This window comes from Hyaena hyaena, unplaced genomic scaffold (genome assembly GCF_003009895.1).
Source record: "Hyaena hyaena isolate Hyena2069 unplaced genomic scaffold, ASM300989v1 scaffold_165, whole genome shotgun sequence".
Taxonomy (NCBI): Eukaryota; Metazoa; Chordata; class Mammalia; order Carnivora; family Hyaenidae; genus Hyaena; species Hyaena hyaena.
Genome location: NW_024080797.1, coordinates 1,746,897 through 1,767,152, shown reverse-complemented (window position 1 = coordinate 1,767,152; position 20,256 = coordinate 1,746,897). Strand labels below are relative to the sequence as shown.

The window sequence follows — 20,256 nt, the reverse complement described above, 5'->3', positions numbered from 1 at the left end:
CAGGAATACATTGGGGGTTTTTTTTGGTCCCTTTTGTAGCCTTACTGGTAAGCAAAATAAAATATTCAAAAACAAAGCTAAACTTGCACAATAGAAAATCAAATGCAAACCTAAATTTATTTTGCTAAAGAAAAGTAAATTGTCAGAAAAAAGTGCAGTCTAGATTTTGCACATATGGTGAAAAAACCCTGAGATTACCAACTGGGTATCACAATCCTTATGGAGATCTTGAAAACTATGGTATTAATACACCTTGCAGAATGGATTAACTTACAGTTTAAATTTCATCTAAATACTGCCCTTGAATATTGGCTTTATTTTGAGAGAACAAATTCTAACAGCTTGAGAAGCTAAATGTTGACTTAAAATGGTTAAAAGCTCCTAACAGCCTCATGTAGAGAGTTTCTATTTTACTGATAAAGTTCAGCTTTGTAATCAAACAAGGGTAACACAGGTAACAAATCTCAAAGACCTATTAAATTTCTATTAAACCACAAAAAGACAAGATCCAATAACTGGACAGTAAAACATGTTTTAAGAAGAACATTATATTTTTTTAAACCTGGGAGAATTAGAATTCAAAGTGAGCTTGGCCATTGGGAGCACTTGTAAATCTGTGATGCTTTCTCAACACTGACACCATGTGACTATTTCCTCATAAAGAAAACATAAGAAATGGCACTAAGAAATAGATTTTTCCATGACACCTTCTGCAGATTTTGGTTAATACACTGTGAGACTCCAAACATGTAAAGAATTTACCCTATGTTATGAAAGAGAAAATCATGTGAAAGCAATATAATGAAAAAAGTGTAGCTTCTCCCAAAAAAAAGAGGTTAAGGATTAAGAAGATATGGGAAATGCTGCATTCCTGAGGTTAGTTCAGTTTTCCTCAAACTTATTTTAGGTCAGTAAAGCAATAGGGTGATGAGCTTAGGTAAAATCTAATTAGGAATACTGAAAGCTAGATTTACTTGCTGCATTTACCTTCATGTTGGACACCATGATTACAAATCCCCAAATCACAGAGATGAAAACACAGTTGTTCCCAACTGAGGCTTTACTATGCAGAAAAACAAAACAGAAACAAAAACCAAACAACTGTATTCCATTTCAGTCTTCATGGTTCAAGTAAAAAATGTTCTCACAATTCAGATACACATTTTGGCCAAGCCAAGTTTAGCTTTATCACATTTAAAAAATTCATGTATAAAAAATAAGTATCAGTTCAAAATATAGATTATTTTAAGAAGAGCCTGCGGGGAATACAAAAATAATTAAATTTGGTGGAAATGTTAAAGCCGCCTGAAATTCAGAAGATGTAATATGCATGTGCTGCAGGAAACACTGTTGTTAGGGACAGGTGCATGCAGGAGTGTCTTGTGTTGCTGTTGCTGTTTAGACTGGGTATGCAACACAGATCTCTCGATTCGCATTATTAAGTGGGGCCCTGAAAGCGCTCCATTTCCCTACTCTGGCACTTCCAAGAAACCCTCTTGGTCCCACTGCCCCACACTTTCAAAGCAGCATAATGGTCATCCATTCCATAATCTTAGAGCTTTTTGGAAATTATTCTTTTACAAGATTAACAATCTTTTAAGAATTGCTGATTCAGACACACATGCCTCTTAACAGTCTGGATTGCTTCAAAATATGAAATCAAGCTGTAATTAAATTTGCTTACATTTAATTTTAGACCTTAAATTTCTGTATCATTAAGATCCCAGTATTTTAATGGAAGTAGAAAATAGAGTATAATTCAGTATCACCTATTTTTCTTGAATACAAGTACAATGAGTAATAATGCGAATGACAAGACAAAAATAGCACTTGTATATTATCTGCCCAAATTGAATTTAACTCTTTCTCTAAATTGAAGGTGTGTGTATGGCAGATTGAATACTTGATCTTAGTGACTGTTATGTTATCGGTTTAACACTTAAACACTGAAGGAGGCATTTCTCTATTCACACAGACCTCTTATGTATATGCTGAACTGTCAGTAGTTTTCTTTTCAGGTTTGGTATCCTGAAATCACCAAACATGTGTATTTTAAAATAGTTTCTGTGACCGTGTGTTCTCCTCTTCAGAAGCATCAGTAATGCATTTGGCCAATAGTTTGAAACATGAACTGTATATTAACATAGCATATAATCCTGATAATATGAAAAGAGTCCCAAATACTTATTTAAAACATTCACATTAGGAGAAAAAGAACACTGCAACCATCAGCTCGGGTTCCTGAATCAGTTGAGGTAACCTCTGCAAGTCACAGCTCCACACTTGCACACAGTTCTGACCCTCTTTTTGGCTGGGCTGTAGTCAACAGAATCTGAAGATACATCTCCAGAACCTGAATAAGCAGAAAAAGAAATATACAAGAAAAAGTTTAAGACCATTCAGAATGAAGTTCAAATTTCTAATGAGTTTTAAATCAATGTGACTATTCAGAGACAAATAATGAATTATCTTGAAAGGATGGTGTGTGGCTAGTAAGAGAGAAAAGCATAGGCTATTAGCCATGCTTCCGAGAACAGCTTTGTGAAATGATGAAACTTATTGGGAAAATCTGATACATGTTCAATTTCATACATTATTTAAGGGCCACAGAGTCAGGCCAAATAGTAACAACCTATAATTAACACTTAGAGAAACAAATCAAAGAAAAAACATATGGTCCCAATAAGGCAAATAAAACTGATGTGTGTTTTAAAAAGCCAAATCCAAGTAGGAATGGAATAATAAATTCAGATGTGATTTAAATCTTTTCAATCTTCCGAATACCCATCATCTCTTAGTAAATTTTCAGGAATGTACGCCTTACAGTGTGCCTGGGTGGCTCAGTCGGTTAAGCGTCTGACTTCAGCTCAGGTCATGATCTCATGGTTCGTGGGTTCAAGCCCCATGTCGGGCTCTGTGCTGACAGCTAGCTCAGAGCCTGGAGACTGTTTTGGATTCTGTGTCTCCCTCTCTCTCTGACCCTCCCCTGCTCACGCTGTCTCTCTCTCTCAGAAATTTTTTTAAAACTTTAATTTAAGACATCTTAAATTTCATGATTATCCCCAGATATTGACATGTACCTCATTACTTTATATGTAAAACAGCTGAATTATTATATGAGCTGCCTTTCCATCTCTTTTGATTCAAAGAGTGAATGTAGTCAATGTTTGATCTGTGTATTCAGCAACATTCAAGAATTTACTTAAATACTGCTTTCAGAGTGTGCTCTTTCCTGAAGATTTTTATATAAATGTCACATGGTTTCAGTTTATAGAATTTTAGGAGATAGACAGATAAGATAAAATCAAAATTTGCCTTTTCATCCTTCAACATAACAATAATTCTCCCATCCAAGTACTAACCAGGCCCGACCCTGCTTAGCTTCCAAGATCAGACGAGATCAGGTGCGTTCTGGGTGGTATGGCTGTAGACAACATAACAATAATTCTAATAAAGAATCTATGTTGGGGGGTGCTTGGGTGGCTCAGTCAGTTTAATGTCCGTCTTCAGCTCAGGTCATGATCTCACGGTTCATGGTTTTGAGCCCCGCGTCAGGCTCTATGCTGGCAGCCAGCTCAAAGCCTGGAGCCTGTTTCAGATTCTGTATCTCCCTCTCTCTCTCTGACCCTCCCCTGCTCACGCTGTCGCTCTCTGTCTGCCTGTCTGTCAATCTCTCTCTCTCTCTCTCTCTTAGAAATAAATAAAACATTTAAAAAAAATTTTTTAAAGAATCTATGTTGGAAGACCATTCTCCGTGGTCTCTCATTTCAGCATGTCTTGTGAGCAGAGGCACTGACTTCTAATTCTTCTATACTGTCTTCTCAAGGATGTGTGTACAGAAAACACCTGGAAGTTAAGATCTGCCTCCAAAGCCAAGGACAGATTTGCAGTCTTGGAAGATAAAGATAATGTCTCCTTCCAAAGCAAAGGGTAGGCACACTTACTGCATGTTATAAAAGATCTGGGGTCCCTAGGCTCAGAAATCCTCTCTTATAACTTGCAGGTATATTCTGGCCCTCTTCATGTCACCCTGTGAGGAATGGGAGTAAAAAGAATTGGCACAAATGATGATACTATTGCGGTAAGTAACAATTGTCTTTTATCTCTGACCCAAAGTCTCATATCTTCTACCAGCATCTATGAAACTGTGGCAGGCTAACTTGTAAACAGGGTAAAATCTCAGACCTTTCATAGTTCTTGATAATCTAATGAATCAATATAATTCAATAAGTGCTCATTAATTGTCTTCTATGTACTCAGCACTATGCTTAAGACACCTTTCGAACTGTCCTAAGTTTTTACTTCCAAAAATCAATTTTCCAGTTCTGTTCCACCTTCTTTAGGATCCAATGCCATCTGTTCTTGTGGAGTTATACTCACAGCATTTGTACGTATCTTGATGACAATTGTAAGCACCTTCCAAGTGCTTTATAAGAATTTAAATGCATTCTTTTATTTAAACTTCACATACACACATACACACACACACACACACACACACACATNCCCCTGCTCACGCTGTCTCTCTCTCTCTCTCTCTCAGAAATAAATACAACATTAAAAAATTAAAAAAAAAAAAAAAAAAGGAATGTACGCCTTACAATTTTAAAATACAAGTAGTATTGAGAAAAGATGTAGAACAAACTTTTAGGATGGAAATTATGAAAAAAACAGGTGATAACATGATATAGAAAAAAGCGCATTACTCAGCCCAAACTCAGGCAGATTGTAGTTTTACCTCTGGTGCATTAGCATTAGCTTTGTGATCTTGTGTAAAAAGACTCTTATAGCCTCATTTTTTTGCTTCTTTAATATTAGTTTGGTTCAGATAATCTAAGGTCTTTTCCTACTCTGATTAGATCAGTCTTCCTACTCAAACAACTGAACATCAATCAAACCGTACTGAAAACCATACCTTTCATCTGATAATCAAAAGTGAGCTCTTCTCCAGCATTTATGGTTCTTGTGGAAAACAAGGCTATTCGGGGAAGACGGGTGTCGAGATTATCAATGAAAACATTAAACACCTGAAGATTTGGGTCACACTAAAAAGGAACATGAGAACCCATTTAAGTAAAAATGACATGGACAGGCTCTTCTACATGCCATATGAAATATTTAATTCCCTAGACTATTATTTTTAAGTTCTATTGGAAATTAAGTTGTTTACTATTTGGAGGTCTTTGAGGCATGCAAATTTAAAAATACTGTTTTCACTTACAGAAAATCTCAGACATACATTAACACTAGAGAAAACAATAAATCCACATATGCTCTGCAGCTTCAACAATTAACATTTGCACCATTCCTGCTTCATCTATCTCAACTTTTTAATTTTTCTGGAGAATTATAATGCAAGTCCTATACAACATTATAATTTCACCTGTACCTAGTTCAAGAAGGCATAAAGAAACAGAAAAACGGTATTTAAAAAATCAAGTTAGCATTATACAACTCAAATTTTATACTGCATGGAGGTTTATTGTAACTTCTGTGACTTTTCTGTTACTGTTTACTGTTACTTCTGTTTGGGATTAATATTTCGAGAATTCTACATTAAGGTCTGGACTATGCAAGAAGATCTAAAAATCAAAATCATTGTTTAAGTGCTCTTAAATAGAATACATCTATTTTGAGAGTATTTCAGATTTATCACTAAGAAAAAAATTAAAGCACAAGTAAATCATAACAAGGGAGTCAGAAGGTCTCTGACATTTCACTACTAAACATAAACTAGTTTCTTGATATAGAATCCATCAAAAAGCTTAGCATGGTCTACAGTTCCTTAGATGGTCAGCTATATACCTCCCCTCTGGAGGGGAGACACATTTTCCTTATAATTTATAAAATGGAGGTAACATCAATCTCACAAGCCCAGTACTATTCTACCTATTGGCACTTAGTCGGTACCCAGTAACTATTCATCTCCCTTATTTTTGGAAATAGTTTTTATAAGTATAAAATTGTAGAGTTAGGGTTGCAGCTATTTCCTAAATTCTTTTCAAACACGAATTAAAAATACTAACTTGTAATTTAGAAAAATAGTCCTTAATATGTCAATACTCCATGAATTCTTAAATTCTGTAAAAATGTTAACACATTCACATTTTAAGAAAATACAGCTATCTTTAGCTGCATATCCTAAAATTCAGCTGTGTTAACTTCTGTAAGAAACCTCTACAGTTGTATGTAATTCTTAACCTTTCTACCTCTTAATTCCTCTGTTAACTTCGTCTTCTACATGAAAATAATACCTAAAGAGTTCTGGAAAGATGAAATGAACATACGTAAAAACTCTTACAAAATGCATGGTATTGGACAGACACCTCATTCAATTTTCCTAATATGGCAATAATACCATACATAACCTAACCAAAGAGGTCTCTGTATTAAAATACTTTGGAAATATTAAAAGGATAAGTCATTTAAAGATAATTATTCCTCAACTACGGAAAACCACTAAAAACAGTGCTAATTAGTCCTGTCTATTCTTTAACACTTACACTGTGATTCACAAAATGAGAGACATTTCCATATCGGGCTGCATCCACTGTGAATTCATCAGATTCATAATCCAGATCAAAGAGATATGTGATTCCTTTGTTGTCATATAACTGCCCCCGTCTTTCAGCTTCTTCACTGGTGATTACCTAAAAAGAAAAAAACTATAGTATATGATATAGCTATTGTTGAACTAAAGAAACACTCATCCATAAATCATTATTACTGTCTTAGTGCCTCTGAAGGTTTAAAAATAAGAAATGAATGTGTCATCAAAACAAAACATTCGCACAAACAACTCTAGAAGAGCTAGATGGAAAGACGTGGGAAACGAAGGGGAGAGATGAGTGCAGGACAATCATGGCCGCTCAGACAGGAATCAGGACGGCCCACAGCCAACAAGTGGAGACAGTGCATTCATTCTCACTTAATCACATGTTCAAAACACACCCAAATACAGCTTTCTGTAGGACATACCTGGAACATAAGGACGAAATCTACAGTAAAAATGCTCTAAAAGCATATTTTTTCTGTAACTCATCTGTGCAGCGACAAAGTGGGAATTTGTTACGAATACACGAAAAGAAGGTATGTTAAATCTGCAGTCAATGGTATGCAATGTTTACTTTTGTAGACTAGGTTGTTTTCATGAAATTCTGTGGGTCAAAACCATCCTCTACAGTTCTAAGAACACAGCTTTACCAGGTGCTCAGCTTAAGAAACCAAAAATGTCTAAAGCAATTCATGGTGTCAACGAGATACAATTCCTGCATTCAGTAAGCCAAAACAGAAAAGTCTGATCATACGAGATGTAGTATCCTGAATAGTGATTTATGATAATCTGCCACTGTCTAAAAATCTAAGGGTCAAAACAAGGCTGCAGTTTAATCTCAGAATTCTAGATGAATATAGATTAATTATATGTGACCTAATTCCATATAACTTTTACATTTTTAAAAAATGTTTATTCATTTTTTGAGAGAGAAAGAGCAAGGGTGAGCGCATGTGCACACACAAGCAGGGAAGGGGCAAAGAGAGGAAGACAGAATCTGAAGCAGGCTCCAGGCTATCAGCACAGAGCCTGACACAGGGCTTGAACCCACTAATTGGGAGATCACAACCTGAGCCAAAGTCAGATGCTTAACCAATGGAGCCACCCAGGCACCCCTCCACATAACTTCTAAAATGTTAGATTTGACACCCTGCAATAGGCGGTCACACTTGTATTTTTTTAGTCGCAGCTTAATATACCACTCAGTTTGTGGAAGTGTAGACAGCAGCAAAGTGCACTAATTTTGGAGCCTTGGTTTTGAATCCTGGCTCCTCTTCACTACAGTGGATCTTGCTCAATTTCTCTGTGCCTGTATCCTCATCGATAAGAAAGGAGACAGCACTGCTACCTCAGAGTTACTCAAAGGATTAATGAGTTAAAACATGAGGTGCTTAGAATAGTATGTGGTACATGGTAAATAAAATACTATTTTTTGTACATATACATTATACATATAAAAAGAAATTTGCTTGGGGGTGAATGGGTCACTCATTTGGCTGTGTATCTTGATTTCAGCTGGGGTCATGTTCTCAGGGTTGTGGAATTGAGCCCCACATCGGGCTCTGCGCTGAGCGTGGAGCCTGTTTGGTTTCTCTATCCCCCCGGTTGCGTACTCTCTCTAAAAAATACAAATGAAAAAATAAGTACATAAATTTGCTCAGTCATTGGTAATTTAGAGAACAGTCTCTAGCTGAGCTACAAAGAATTTGATTTTTTTAATGGATGCAATAAAATGGTTTTATATAATGTACTTCACAACACTTAGAAAACATTGGTCAGCTCTACAGTACCTCTCATGTTCACACAGTATTGACTTCTGCCAACTACAGTTAACTATATTTAATCAAATGGATGAATTACAATCTAAAAGTTTCAAAGTCAGCATGTGTTTAGATCTGATTTTCTTCTTAGAACTTTTATGTCATACTAGCTGCCATATTTTACATATGCCAGTTTCAATGACTACAAATGGGTGTTTGTTGAAAGAGGACTATTTCATTTGCCATTCTATGTATTTTTTTTGTTCATATACAAGTTTATATCTCTAACTATGCCCATGAAACCTTTCTCTGAAGCTGGAAATGTCTACATACCTGCAAATAATAATATAAATAGGTACCAATATTTGTTACTGCTGTAAAACGTTAACTTTTCAAAAAGTGTCCACCTCACACACACAGTATCTGTTGTAAGTTGAACATACCTCCCCAACATATTCCATGACAAAACTCATTCTTTTAATCTTCACAAGGGTTTTTACACCCCAGCCACAGCCATTGCTAGTTCGAAAGATGCAAAGTGAATACTGGGTGCCTTTTTGTACAATCCTATTGGGACAATCGGGTCCACACTGACACCTCGAGTTGCACTCATAAATGGGGGTACCAGGAGGGATTTTAATTTGTTGGTTTTTATTATAAGCCAAAAGAACTCCAGCTTCAGCAGGACAACATTTCTCAAAGAAGCAATCTGTACACGAACAACCAAAGGTAGCTTCATTGACTAAGCTGATTCCAGGAGCTGGTTTGTATTCATTAATGTAGTAGAAGTCTGAAGGTGGGCCCTCTAAGTCAACAGTATTTTCAACAAATATCATTCCTTTATGATTCTTCCTTCTGTTGAGTTCGTCTTGCCATCTCTGCAGAGCTAGCCTCTGTTTAGCCTTCTTTACAATGTATTCGGCAATGGCAGGTTTCAAAGCTTTGTTATTGTCTTTTATTGCTTTGCCTTTCTTTACCTGAGATAAATAATTATGCTTGTCATTAGAAAACTGCTGGAGGAGTAATGGGCACTTGAGATTTTGCAAAGGTTCCCAAGTATTTGTAGAATCTGGCCATCCTTTCCATTTTACAAGATAATATTCCATATCCTTAAAATATAAAAGAAAAATAAAATTAGATGACAGTCCCAATTAAAATAATTTAGTATCATAAAGAGTTAAGGCAGCTGTTATTATTCTTAATAAAGTTCAGAATATAGTAAGAGTCAGAAGTTTCTAGATGAACTACAAAACATAAAAATATAAAACCATTTTTTCTTTGCATTACATAAAATATGTAGAGAATTTAGTTCTGGCACAGTATGTATCAGCATAGGTAAAAACAAAAGTACTGAAACTCATGAATGTTTTACTGAACAGTGATTGTTAAACCAAAAATGTATTTATCTTGGTCATAGAAACAGGGAATCTTCAAACTAACAATTTATGACCTACGTTAATGCTTTACTTGGCCGGCACTGAAGTAGGCATCGCCTGAGGTAGGTAATTTTAATATTTAATATTTTACACTGGATAGAAGGCAAGTTATCTAATGATAGAAGGCAAGTTCTATTTCTCAATATCATGGGCACACATCCCTTCAGTGTTCTAGGGACACGATGTCCAATATAGTCATTCCTAGCTGCATGTAGCAATTGAGCACCTGAAATGTGGTGGGCCCAAAATGAGATGGGCTTTAAGTATAATACACAATGAATTACAAACATTAAACACACATTCAAAAATGTAAGACATTTCTTCACATGCGACAAATACTGATTACATACTGAAATATTTTGGTTTTATTAGATTAAATATACTATTTTTTAAAGATTTATTTATTTATATTTATAGTAATCTTTATGGCCAATGTGGGGCTCAAACTCACAATCTTGAGATCAAGAGTCCTATGCTCTACGGCCTGAGCCAGCCAGGTGCGCAATCTCACTTGTTTCATTTTACTTGTTTAATGTGGTTACTAGAAAATTTTAAATTACATATATATAGCTTATATGGTTTTTACTGGAAATCACGATTCCAGAGAATTCTTACCTTATTTAGACTCACCCATGAATGGATTAGGTAGCAGGCACTGAAGCCACCAAAGATCAAATATTTTGATTTATCCCTCAGAATGCTGTTGTGGCCACCGTGGTACCAGAATTTTGCCTTCTTACCCCAGTGATTTGACTATATTTTCTTTCCTTAAAATCGGGAAGTGCCATGTTAAGTTTCTCTTTAAAAAGGTAGTCAAGTGTGAATGACTGAAAAAAAAAATTCTAGGGGCGCCTGGTGGCTCAGTCGGTTAAGCATCCAACTCTTGATTCAGCTCTGGTTATGATCCCAGGGTTTTGGGATCAAGCCTCGCATCTGGCTCCATGCCCAAAATAGAGCCTGCTCGAGAATCTCTCTCACTCTGCCCTTCCCCAACTTGCAGGCTCTCACGCACTCTCTCTCAAAAGTAAAACAAACAAACAAAAATTCTAAAGTCCTTTAATTTTTTTCCTTGTCCTCTGGAATAACCTATGTCCACACTCTAAACTATGAAAGTGATTAAACTGCATTCTCCAGTTTTTAGTCATTTTAAAGTATAGATATAGATTAAAAACTTAATTGGAATATATCTGCTTTCCTTGAAATTTTTAACAAAGTTTTTATTATAAAGTAAGGATGCACATGACAGTTGTTTCACTATCCATAATTTATTAATGCCAAATAACCTGGATGGTCTAGGAAATGTTGCTGAGGCACCACCTGGGGTGAGGAGCACTGAGGCAGCTTCGCTGAAGCAAGTGACTTAGCCAGTGAGTAAGTGTATTCTCTCCCGAGTCATCTCAATGTTTTATCATATTCTACTCAATAAGCAATACTGCTTGTGAATTGAAAGAACTTTCCTTCTTACGAAAATGGTAAAATATGCTCTACCTGCTTAAAGATGTGGTTAGAGTGTGAGGATATGCACCAAAACTGTACTTTCATGGACATACATATTGTGATTTCAGGGAAAAAAGAAAAGCTTAGACATGTATTTAAGTGTTAGTCAAACCGGCTAAGTGTAAGACAGATTTCTCCCTCCTGTCAGGTAACTTTTACAATGTAGGATTTATGTTAGCAGATCTCTGTTCGACAATAATGGGATCCACATGGTAGTAACATAACATATCTATTCTGCTTATAATTAGCAAAGCTTTTCATTTTTCTGACTCCAGAATAAAGCAATGCAACCCTGGTCCTCTTTTTTTTCCCCTACACTTTTTCCTACCATAACACTGGAAGTTGTCAGCAAATAATGAAAGAAACAGTAATACAGGCTTCGAAAGTACTATATTGTATGATAATGAGCAGGATGCAATTAGTGACTAAGTTTTGTATGTTAATCACATTGGTACCTACTTAATCTATAGACAGTAAAGATGTTTATAAAACATGAGTGCCTTTGGCAAATAGTCCAGAAACAGTAGTAATACTTCTACTTTGTAGACTTATTTTTATAAGTATATTTTACTTTTTAATCCAAAAAAGCTATTTCTATTTAGAAAAACAAATTTAATTCAATACCTTAAAGTTCCAAATAAAAGCCCAAAAGTTCATAAGCCTCATATATTATATCAGTATCTTATTCTGGCAAGCAATCAACTCTTGATTACCCATAGAAATGGAGTACGGTTGTAAAAATGATATATAAATCACTCCTGTATAATTTAGAATGCATCATATGAATTTTTTCTTAAAGACATTTTCCCCCACTATGTTTGGCTTAGGTTAAATTCATTCAAGTATGTTAGTATTTAAAATAAGTATGTGAAAGTTCAGCCCCCGGCAAGGGGGGGGGGGGGATGACCAGATGTAAGGTAGTGCTAGCCTTTAGGAGTAAAATCTCACTGGGAAAAGAAGTCAATAATACGTAAAGTAAGTAGCAGTGCAAGGCAGTAATATTTTAAATGCCAAAACAAGACAATAATTACCACTAGAATATAAAGAGGGAAATCAATATAGTCAGAAAAGAGCACAGAGCAAACAGAACTAAACTGTGAAAGACTGATAGGATTTGTTGGGTAGGGAGCAGGGCAGGCAGGATGAAAAACACCAGCAAAAGCTTGGAGCTAAGATTTGTATGAAGTACCCAGAAAGCAGTGAAGAGATGGATTTGGCTAGCTTTAAAGTTTAGAATACAGAAGTGAGAGATTAAACTGTAATGGCAAGAGCAAATTTTAGCCTTGAATATTTGATGGAGGCATTTGAACTTTTTTGTAGGCCAATAGTTTTTACAATTCTTAGAAAACATGGTGTTTCTGTGGGGAGCTTCATTACATACAAATACACTGGATTCCATCTTGTTTCTTAGGAACAATGTGCCAGTCTTCTAAATGCCAAGCCAATGACTCGACAGCCCTCGACTTAGGCTTTGATACATTTGATACATTTCTCTCTTCACTACTGTTCCTCTTCTGTCTTCTTTTTCTAATAAGACTACTGTCCCCACCCATCACTTAGTGCAAATACTTGCAGCTCTGTCCTTGGCCCCTTATCACACTAAGTGTTTATCCCTTTTGAAAATCTGAAGAAAGTTATGGACCTTCCCCTAATAAAATCACATATACAATATTTTGGATAACTGAAGATATTTGGATTCCAGATTAAGGTTAAGAATCCTTGCTCTACATGTTCTCTCGGCAACCTCATCACTACAACAGTTTTAATTACATGCTAATGACTTCCGAAATTTTACCTCCACCTCCATATATCCAACAGCCTACTGGATGCCCAACAGCTTCTTAAATCCATCTATTCCCATGAAACTGTCCTTCCAAAATGGATTTTTTTTCTTTTCCTCATCAAGGGTAATCTTACCATCTACCCAGTCACACAAGTTGCAAACTAGGAGCTCAATCTGGATTCTTCTCAATCCATCATCAAGTTTCTTCACATACTTGCTCCTATCCATCTCTTTACCTAGTAGCTCTAGTTACCTAAGGCCTTGAGTTCTTGCTAGGATTATTATCTTAATCTCCTAACTGGTTTCCCTGCCTCCAGACTGCACAACATCCCAATTTATCTTTACTAAAGTCAAGTTTTCTTACAAAAATAAGAAATCCACAATACCAGTCACTCTGTCACTTTCTTCCTTCAAAGTTTTAATGGCTCCTCCACGGCCTCAAGAATGAAGTTCACACTTCCTATTATAGCAAAGAAGATCATTCTTGATGGAGTCCCTGATACCTCGCTGACACAGTCTTCTATTATAACCCCATTCACACACTACTCTTTAGCCGTACTCAACTGGTGCTAGGACTTGAACATGCCAGTCCTCTTCACCCCTTTCTGCTTTGTTCACAAAGTTTTGATTACAATGGCCTCTTCCATTTCCATAATGAACTTATTTTGGTTTCATTCTTTATGTGTAGAAAAACCTACTCATCTTTAGAAGTCAGCTCAAATGTCCCTCTGCCCATGAAGCCTTTCCTTCCTCTCTTGCCCAAGGAGAACCGATCACTGCCAATCAATCCCCTTGTGTTCCCATTTCTTCCTTGTAGCCACAGAACCAAGGACAATTATTTGCTGTATCTTAAGCTTTAATTGTTTCTGAATGCGTAACAAAAAACAGGACTATCGACATGTATGCAATATAAAAAAAACAAAACACAACAGTAACTACATATGAATCTTTAAAATAAAGATTGGTAAATTTAATCTGGACAGTAATTTGTGGTTTTTCAGTATTTGTTTTGTCATCACTATCTATAGTCAATAAGCGGTAGCAAGCACAAAAACTTTAAAAATGTGTATGTGGGAGGATAAAACCCAAAAGCTTTCTTCCCATTAGCTACTTTCTCCTGCAAGTTTTGAAATCACTGTATTTAATATCGGGGGTAGAATAGCCTGAGTCTAATTATGAAAACACTAGTGTCCCATGGAAACTCACTGGATTTTCATGTCAGTAACTGACCAAGTAGCAACTGAGACCTAGGTTAGTGGCCCAAGATGATATGACCCTGGAAAAGTCCTGTCTTGGAGCTCTGTTTTCCTGAACTCTAAAATATGGGTTTTAGTCAAATTATTTCTATGCTATTCCCCATTCTTAACAAACCAATCTAAGTGAATCAATCTTGTAGGAATATTAACTTAATGCTCAATGTGGAAAATTCTATCAGTATGTGCCATGCAGTGTGGTAGTGGTTCTTGAGCCACAGAACTACCTAGATACTTTGTCGTCAAAGCTTTGGTAATAGTTCCTTCTTAATCTATGCTTGCTGAGGGAGAGGCCTTACCAATGTGCAGGTGGGTTCTGAAATCTTCACGGATGAGCTAAGTATGTTAACAAAGAGTATATGGTTTTGTCCGAAATTTTTCTGTAACAAAGGGTAACATGGCAAGAGCATGGTGTGGCAAATGCGCTATTACTATGTGCTGAACTGGATCCTGACACGAACTCATAATAGTTACAGACCTGTTGTTCCTCCAGTGAGCATTCATTCCGTTTCCCCCAGCCGCCTACTGCAGAACTCCTCCACCTTGTTCAAGGTCACTATCCGAATACCTCCCTCATCATTTCCAGTAGCAACACACCTCTCTGGTCCTAATGCAGAGAAAACAGAAACTCTCTCATTTGCACTCTCCCCTGGCCACGTCGCTAGAGAAAAGGCAAAAGGCGATGCAGATACAAGAGAAGAGATGCACTTCCTCCATCAGTTACCCCACCTCTCGCCCCCCTCTTCAGTTTCTTCCTCTACTTGTTCTCACCAGCATTTAAACCTCCTGCAGTTTGTTTTTTTAAACTTCCCTGTGCATTTTTAAAAGCAAAATGAAACTAAACCTCCTTTGAGATACAAATGCTAGAATATGTAAGGACTCTCAAAAACATGTGATACATTACTAGCTGAGAGAAGGGAGACTAAGGTCACAAGTGCGGAAGATTTCAGTATGAGAACATTCAACTTTTAAAATATCCAGTTTTCAAAATCACATGCATATACTACCTATTGCGATTTAATGAAAGACAAAGTGGTAAACATCCTTAAAACCTACACAGCTCTTTATCCTTTCCTTCAAAGCTAGAATTCTTTAGCGCTGTCCATACTGCTTGATCCTACTTTCTCACCTCCAGTTTATTCTTTAATTCATTCTATTTGGGCTTCTATCCACGCACAGACACTGCTCTGAGGGCATCAACGACCCCTGCTCAGTCCAGTAAGTACTTTCTGGTTCTCCTTTGACTCACTGGTCTCTTCTCTATTTTGCTTACATTAACTCTTCCTTTAGGCTTCATGATCCATTCTTCTGGTTTCCCTCCTACCTTTCTTGCCAGTTTGTCTCAGTTTCTTTGATAGCTCTTCCCATGAAACTCCCCTACTCCCCAACTACTCCTCAATCCTTGTTCTCTTCTCAAATTTTCCTTTGTTTGAATTACTGCAATCCCCTCTAACCACTTTCAAACGGTTCATGGCACAACAGCCAGAATACTACCTTCGACACATTCATTGCATCAAGTCACTCCCCAGCTCAAAACTACTCAATGTTTCTCTATTGTCCCTAAGTCCAAATTCTTCTCTTGGGCTGTAGGGAGTTGTACTTTCCAGTTCCTACCCATCCTTCTAGCCTTCTTTCCATCTCTCTTGCTGACTATTTTCCACTCACACTTTCTATTCCTTGAAGAAGTCAGGCTCTCTTCTCCCTAAAGACTTTTTCCTATTTATCTTTTCATCCTTTAGCAATTAGTTTAAACACCATTCCTCATGGACAGCTGCCTAGTTTCTCTGTAAGTTAGACCCTTCCATTACATCAGGACTTAACTCAGCTATAAGTATGTCATACATTTAAGGGTTTTCTGCCCTCACTGAAAGGTAAACTCCACGTAACAGGGATCATACCTCTGTGTCATTCACTGCTGAGATCCCTAGTGTCTAGCATATGACATGGTAGTTGGCAAGAAATATCTGCTGAATTAACCAGTGGGTAACCATATCCATTCCCAGAGCTTCAAATGCCATCCTTGTGCTAATTATTTCAAGATCCATGTTTCCAGTTCTCCCACCAGACTTGGGGCCACATTTCCAACTATCTACTGATCATCTTCAATGTTTTCAACCTTCTTGTCCAAAACCAATCTAGCCTTCTTATCCTAATCCTCCTATATTTCTGGGTTTTAGTAAGCAGTATTATCTACACCACCACAAGTCAGAAGCCCATGTTTTCATAGGTGTGGATCCCACACTGCTGGATCCCTACCCAATCCTCTGATGACCACTCAACCAGACTTGTACATTTTATAACAATGATAATTAAAAAATTATCTATTTCTCTTCATCTTCATTATTACTACTTTGGTTTAAGCACCATCATTTCTTGCCTAGATTACTGCAACAGCTTTTCAGAATGTTTAAGGGTGTGTGTCATTCCCCTTCTATGTTCCTCACTGCAGAAAGTTCTCTGAATTACATATCTGATTGTATCCCTCTTTTTAAAACCTTTCATATGAATCCCCATTGCTGTAGAATTCTGAAAGTTCCTTCACTCATCTCTCATCCTTTCCCAATCCCATATTCTAGCACTCCATTCTCTGTACAAAGACCATGAGTTATAGTACCTGTCTTTTCAGGCCCCAGTGGGATATCCCTTCTGGGAAGCCTTCTATGGCCTAGCCTAGGTGCACCTCCCAAAGATAGGTAATAAAGTCTGCCACTGCACTTACACTATATTGCAATGGTTTACTTGTCAATCTTTCTAGTAGGCTGTGAGTTCCTCAAGATGAGATATAGTTTCTGATTAATCTTTTTTTTTTCCCCAGTGCCTAATATAGTACCTGACACACGGAAGAAACTCAAATATTTACTGAGGCCACAGAAAGATGATATATGAGCTATTAGTCAACAGACTACTGCCATAATCTAAGCATGAAACTAAGAGGGTCTAGTCTACTGGTGATTGTGAGGAGTGGAGAAATCACTAATGTAAAAGCCAGTTCAATTCATTAGCCACTAACTTAATACCCACTGTGTACTAGAGACTACAGTAAGACACAAATAATTGACAATTTAGCACAGAAGGTATGAAACCAAGCCATAACACGTGTCAAGTTGTAGAATAACAAAAGGAACAGTGCTTTCTAAGTCCTGAATATAAAGCAATTAATTTTAGGGACATGGCGGAAGGCTCAGTGATAGGTGGTAACCTTTCAGCTGAATCCTGTAGGCCAGAGAGAATTTTGTCAAGGAGAGAAGGGAAACAACAGTATTCCAAAGAGGGAACAAGATGAGAACAGCAAAAGGGCACAAGGGTGCATAATGTGTTCAAGGAACTAGAATATAAGCTATGTTCCCGATGCTTAGAAGAGTGCCCAGCTCCTAGTAGGTGCTCAGTAAATCTTATCTAAATCAAAGAGTTTATGAGTATTCCAGTGTGGACAGAAAGCGTGCTATGTGACAAGAGATGAAACTGGAAGGGTTGTTGGTGGACAGATAATAAAGAACCTTAGTTCCAAGGGTCTCAGCTTAGATTCGTAGACAAGCCATTAAAAGGTCTAAAGCAAAGCCCTAACTAAAACAACCAGAACTGTGTTTCAGAAAAACTCTTCATGGCTTTGTAGAATATGGCATTCAAACAGCATCTCTGATGAGCTAAACGCAGGGGTACACGCAAGGACAGGGTCATAAGATCTTTTTACTCGCTCTGAACATGAGCGGGGAGAGAGGAGAGAGAACAAAAGGTAGAGGTATGCTGAAATAATACTAACTTATAGATTAAATAATTTGTGCTAGAAAGGAGAAGAAATGGGGGATGTTAAGTGGGGTGGTGAGGACCTAAGTGCGTAAGTAAGGTTGCTTATTCCAAAACAAAAAAAACCAAAAGGATTGATGAGAAGGACAAAGAAGAAACTGAAGTGCAAAAACTATCCAAAATCTAACCACAACACTCAGAGTCCTGTATAAGAATAATGGTAGCTCCTTCAGTCTAAGTACAGATCCCTAGGTAACTAGTCTGTGAAAAGTACAGGTGAACAGGAAAAGACAGAGAGAGATAGTACAATCTAATGACCTACTAGAGGGTAGGTAGGAGGGAAGAATTAAAAATGTATAAAACTATAAGGTTAGGTAACTGGAAGTATTTGGGTTTTGTTAATCTAGATAGGGAGCCCGAGCTCAGGGTACAGATTTGAGGGAGGAAAATTGGTACAGTTTTGAATATGCTGAATGTGGGTACCTGTACAGTGTCCACTTTGAAACTAAGTCCATAAAGAGGTCAATGCCTCACAAAGATATGGGAGTCATGAGTCAAACCGATAGAAGTAGAAAGCACTGGGAAAGAGGTCATCTACAGAGCCACTTCAAGGTGAGAAGAGGGCCAAAGAGAGAGCTGTGGAGATTATCTACATTTCAGAGAAAGGACAGGCAAGAGACAACAAGGAAATTCAGAAATAGTAAGAAAAATAGGTGGAAAAAGAAGTGGAGACAGAGGTGAACAACAATGACAGAAAACACTTCTCCAATATGAACGTCATAGATCAGTCTCTGTTGTAAGTATTTATCTACATCAACTCATTTAATGCTAATCATAACCCTATGAAATGGGTACCATAACTATCCTCCTTTTATAGGTGAAGAAACGGAAAGACAGGGAGGCTAAGTAATTTGTTAAAGGTCACTCAACTAACAAATAAGTAGAGCCAGAGTGTGAACCTAGGCAGTCTCTCCATGGGTAAGAGAATTTCAAAGAAAGGAAGGCCAACAGTATTAGATTTTGCTAAGAAGGAAAGTAAGATTTGAGGTCCTGATATTGGGAATTAGGTGGTCACTGACAGGGGCATAAATAAGAATAAAGTGTGTTAAAAAAGTTGAGAAGTGAGGACACAACTCCCAGGAGAAAATATTTACAAACTGTGTCTCTCATGAGGGACTATCTGGCATATGTAAAGACCTATGACAACTCAATAATTAAAAAAACTAACTCAATTTTTTAAAATGGGCAAAGGTTCTGAATAGACAGCTCTCCAAAGATATACTAATGACTAATGATGTTCAATATCATTAGACATGAGAGAAATGCAAATCAAAATCCCAAGGAGGTACTACTTCATACTCACTCGGACGGCAACAATCAAAAGGGTCAGATAATAACATATGCTGCTGAGGAGGTAGAGAAATTCAAACGCTTATTAACATTGCTAGTTGGTATATAAAATGGTGCTGTCCCTCTGGAAAAGTTTGGGAGTTCCTCAAATGGTTAATCACAGAGAAACTACATGACTCAACAATTCAACTCCTAGGTATATATCCAAGAGAGATGAAAACACGTCCACGCAAAAAACCCTATACGAATGTTCATAACAGTGTTATTTATAACAACACCCAAACAAAAAACAACCAAAATGTCTAAGTGATCAACAGATAAATGAAAAGTGATATAGTCCTATAATGGAATATTTGGCACTAAAAAGGAATGATGTATTGATACACGTTACAACATGGACAAACCTTGAAAACACCATGCCAAGTTAAAGAAACCAATTACAAAGAACCACATACATACTGTAAGGTTCTATGTACACGAATTGCCCAAATAGGTAATCTACAGAGACAGAAAGCAGATGAGTGACGGGCTAGGGCTAGTGGGGGAAGGAGACTGGGGAGGTTTAAGGAGTGACGGCTGAGCAGTGCGGAGTTCCTTTGCAGGGTAATGAAAATGTGCAACCATCACCACAGTCAACTTCAGAAGAACCTTGAGAGCACGCTAAAAGCTCTGAATCATATACTTTAGATGAATGAATCGAATGGTATGTGAATTACTTCTCAACAAAGCTGTTTTCTAAAAGTTAATGGAAAATGAAGTAGAAGCAAAGACAGAAAATGCTTGAGTAGGAACACAAGGTCAAAGAGAGGTTGGGGAAGACCTGAATAGGTTTTACTGACTGAGAGAAGTCAGTGGAAAAAGAGCTTAATAAGAGGGAAGG

The 20,256-nt window shown here is 37.1% G+C and overlaps 1 protein-coding gene across 6 annotated transcripts in view; it reads right to left on the bottom strand.

The window, feature by feature from the left end:
* Nucleotides 1-1,042: 1,042 nt before the first annotated feature.
* The window catches only part of SUV39H2 (suppressor of variegation 3-9 homolog 2), a 23,790-nt gene continuing 4,576 nt past the window's right edge, over nt 1,043-20,256 (bottom strand). For 4 of the 6 annotated variants that reach the window (XM_039240024.1, XM_039240025.1, XM_039240027.1 and 1 more), the window contains 4 exons: nt 8,757-9,422; nt 6,504-6,650; nt 4,916-5,045; nt 1,043-2,353 (listed from right to left, as the gene is read on the bottom strand). In XM_039240024.1, coding sequence (XP_039095955.1) covers nt 2,247-2,353; nt 4,916-5,045; nt 6,504-6,650; nt 8,757-9,422 — 1,050 coding nt within the window. In that variant the 3' untranslated portion in view covers nt 1,043-2,246. Of the gene's footprint in view, nt 2,354-4,915; nt 5,046-6,503; nt 6,666-8,756; nt 9,423-20,256 lie in introns of those variants that run through there. The other 2 variants (XM_039240029.1, XM_039240028.1) reach the window with 2 other exon arrangements.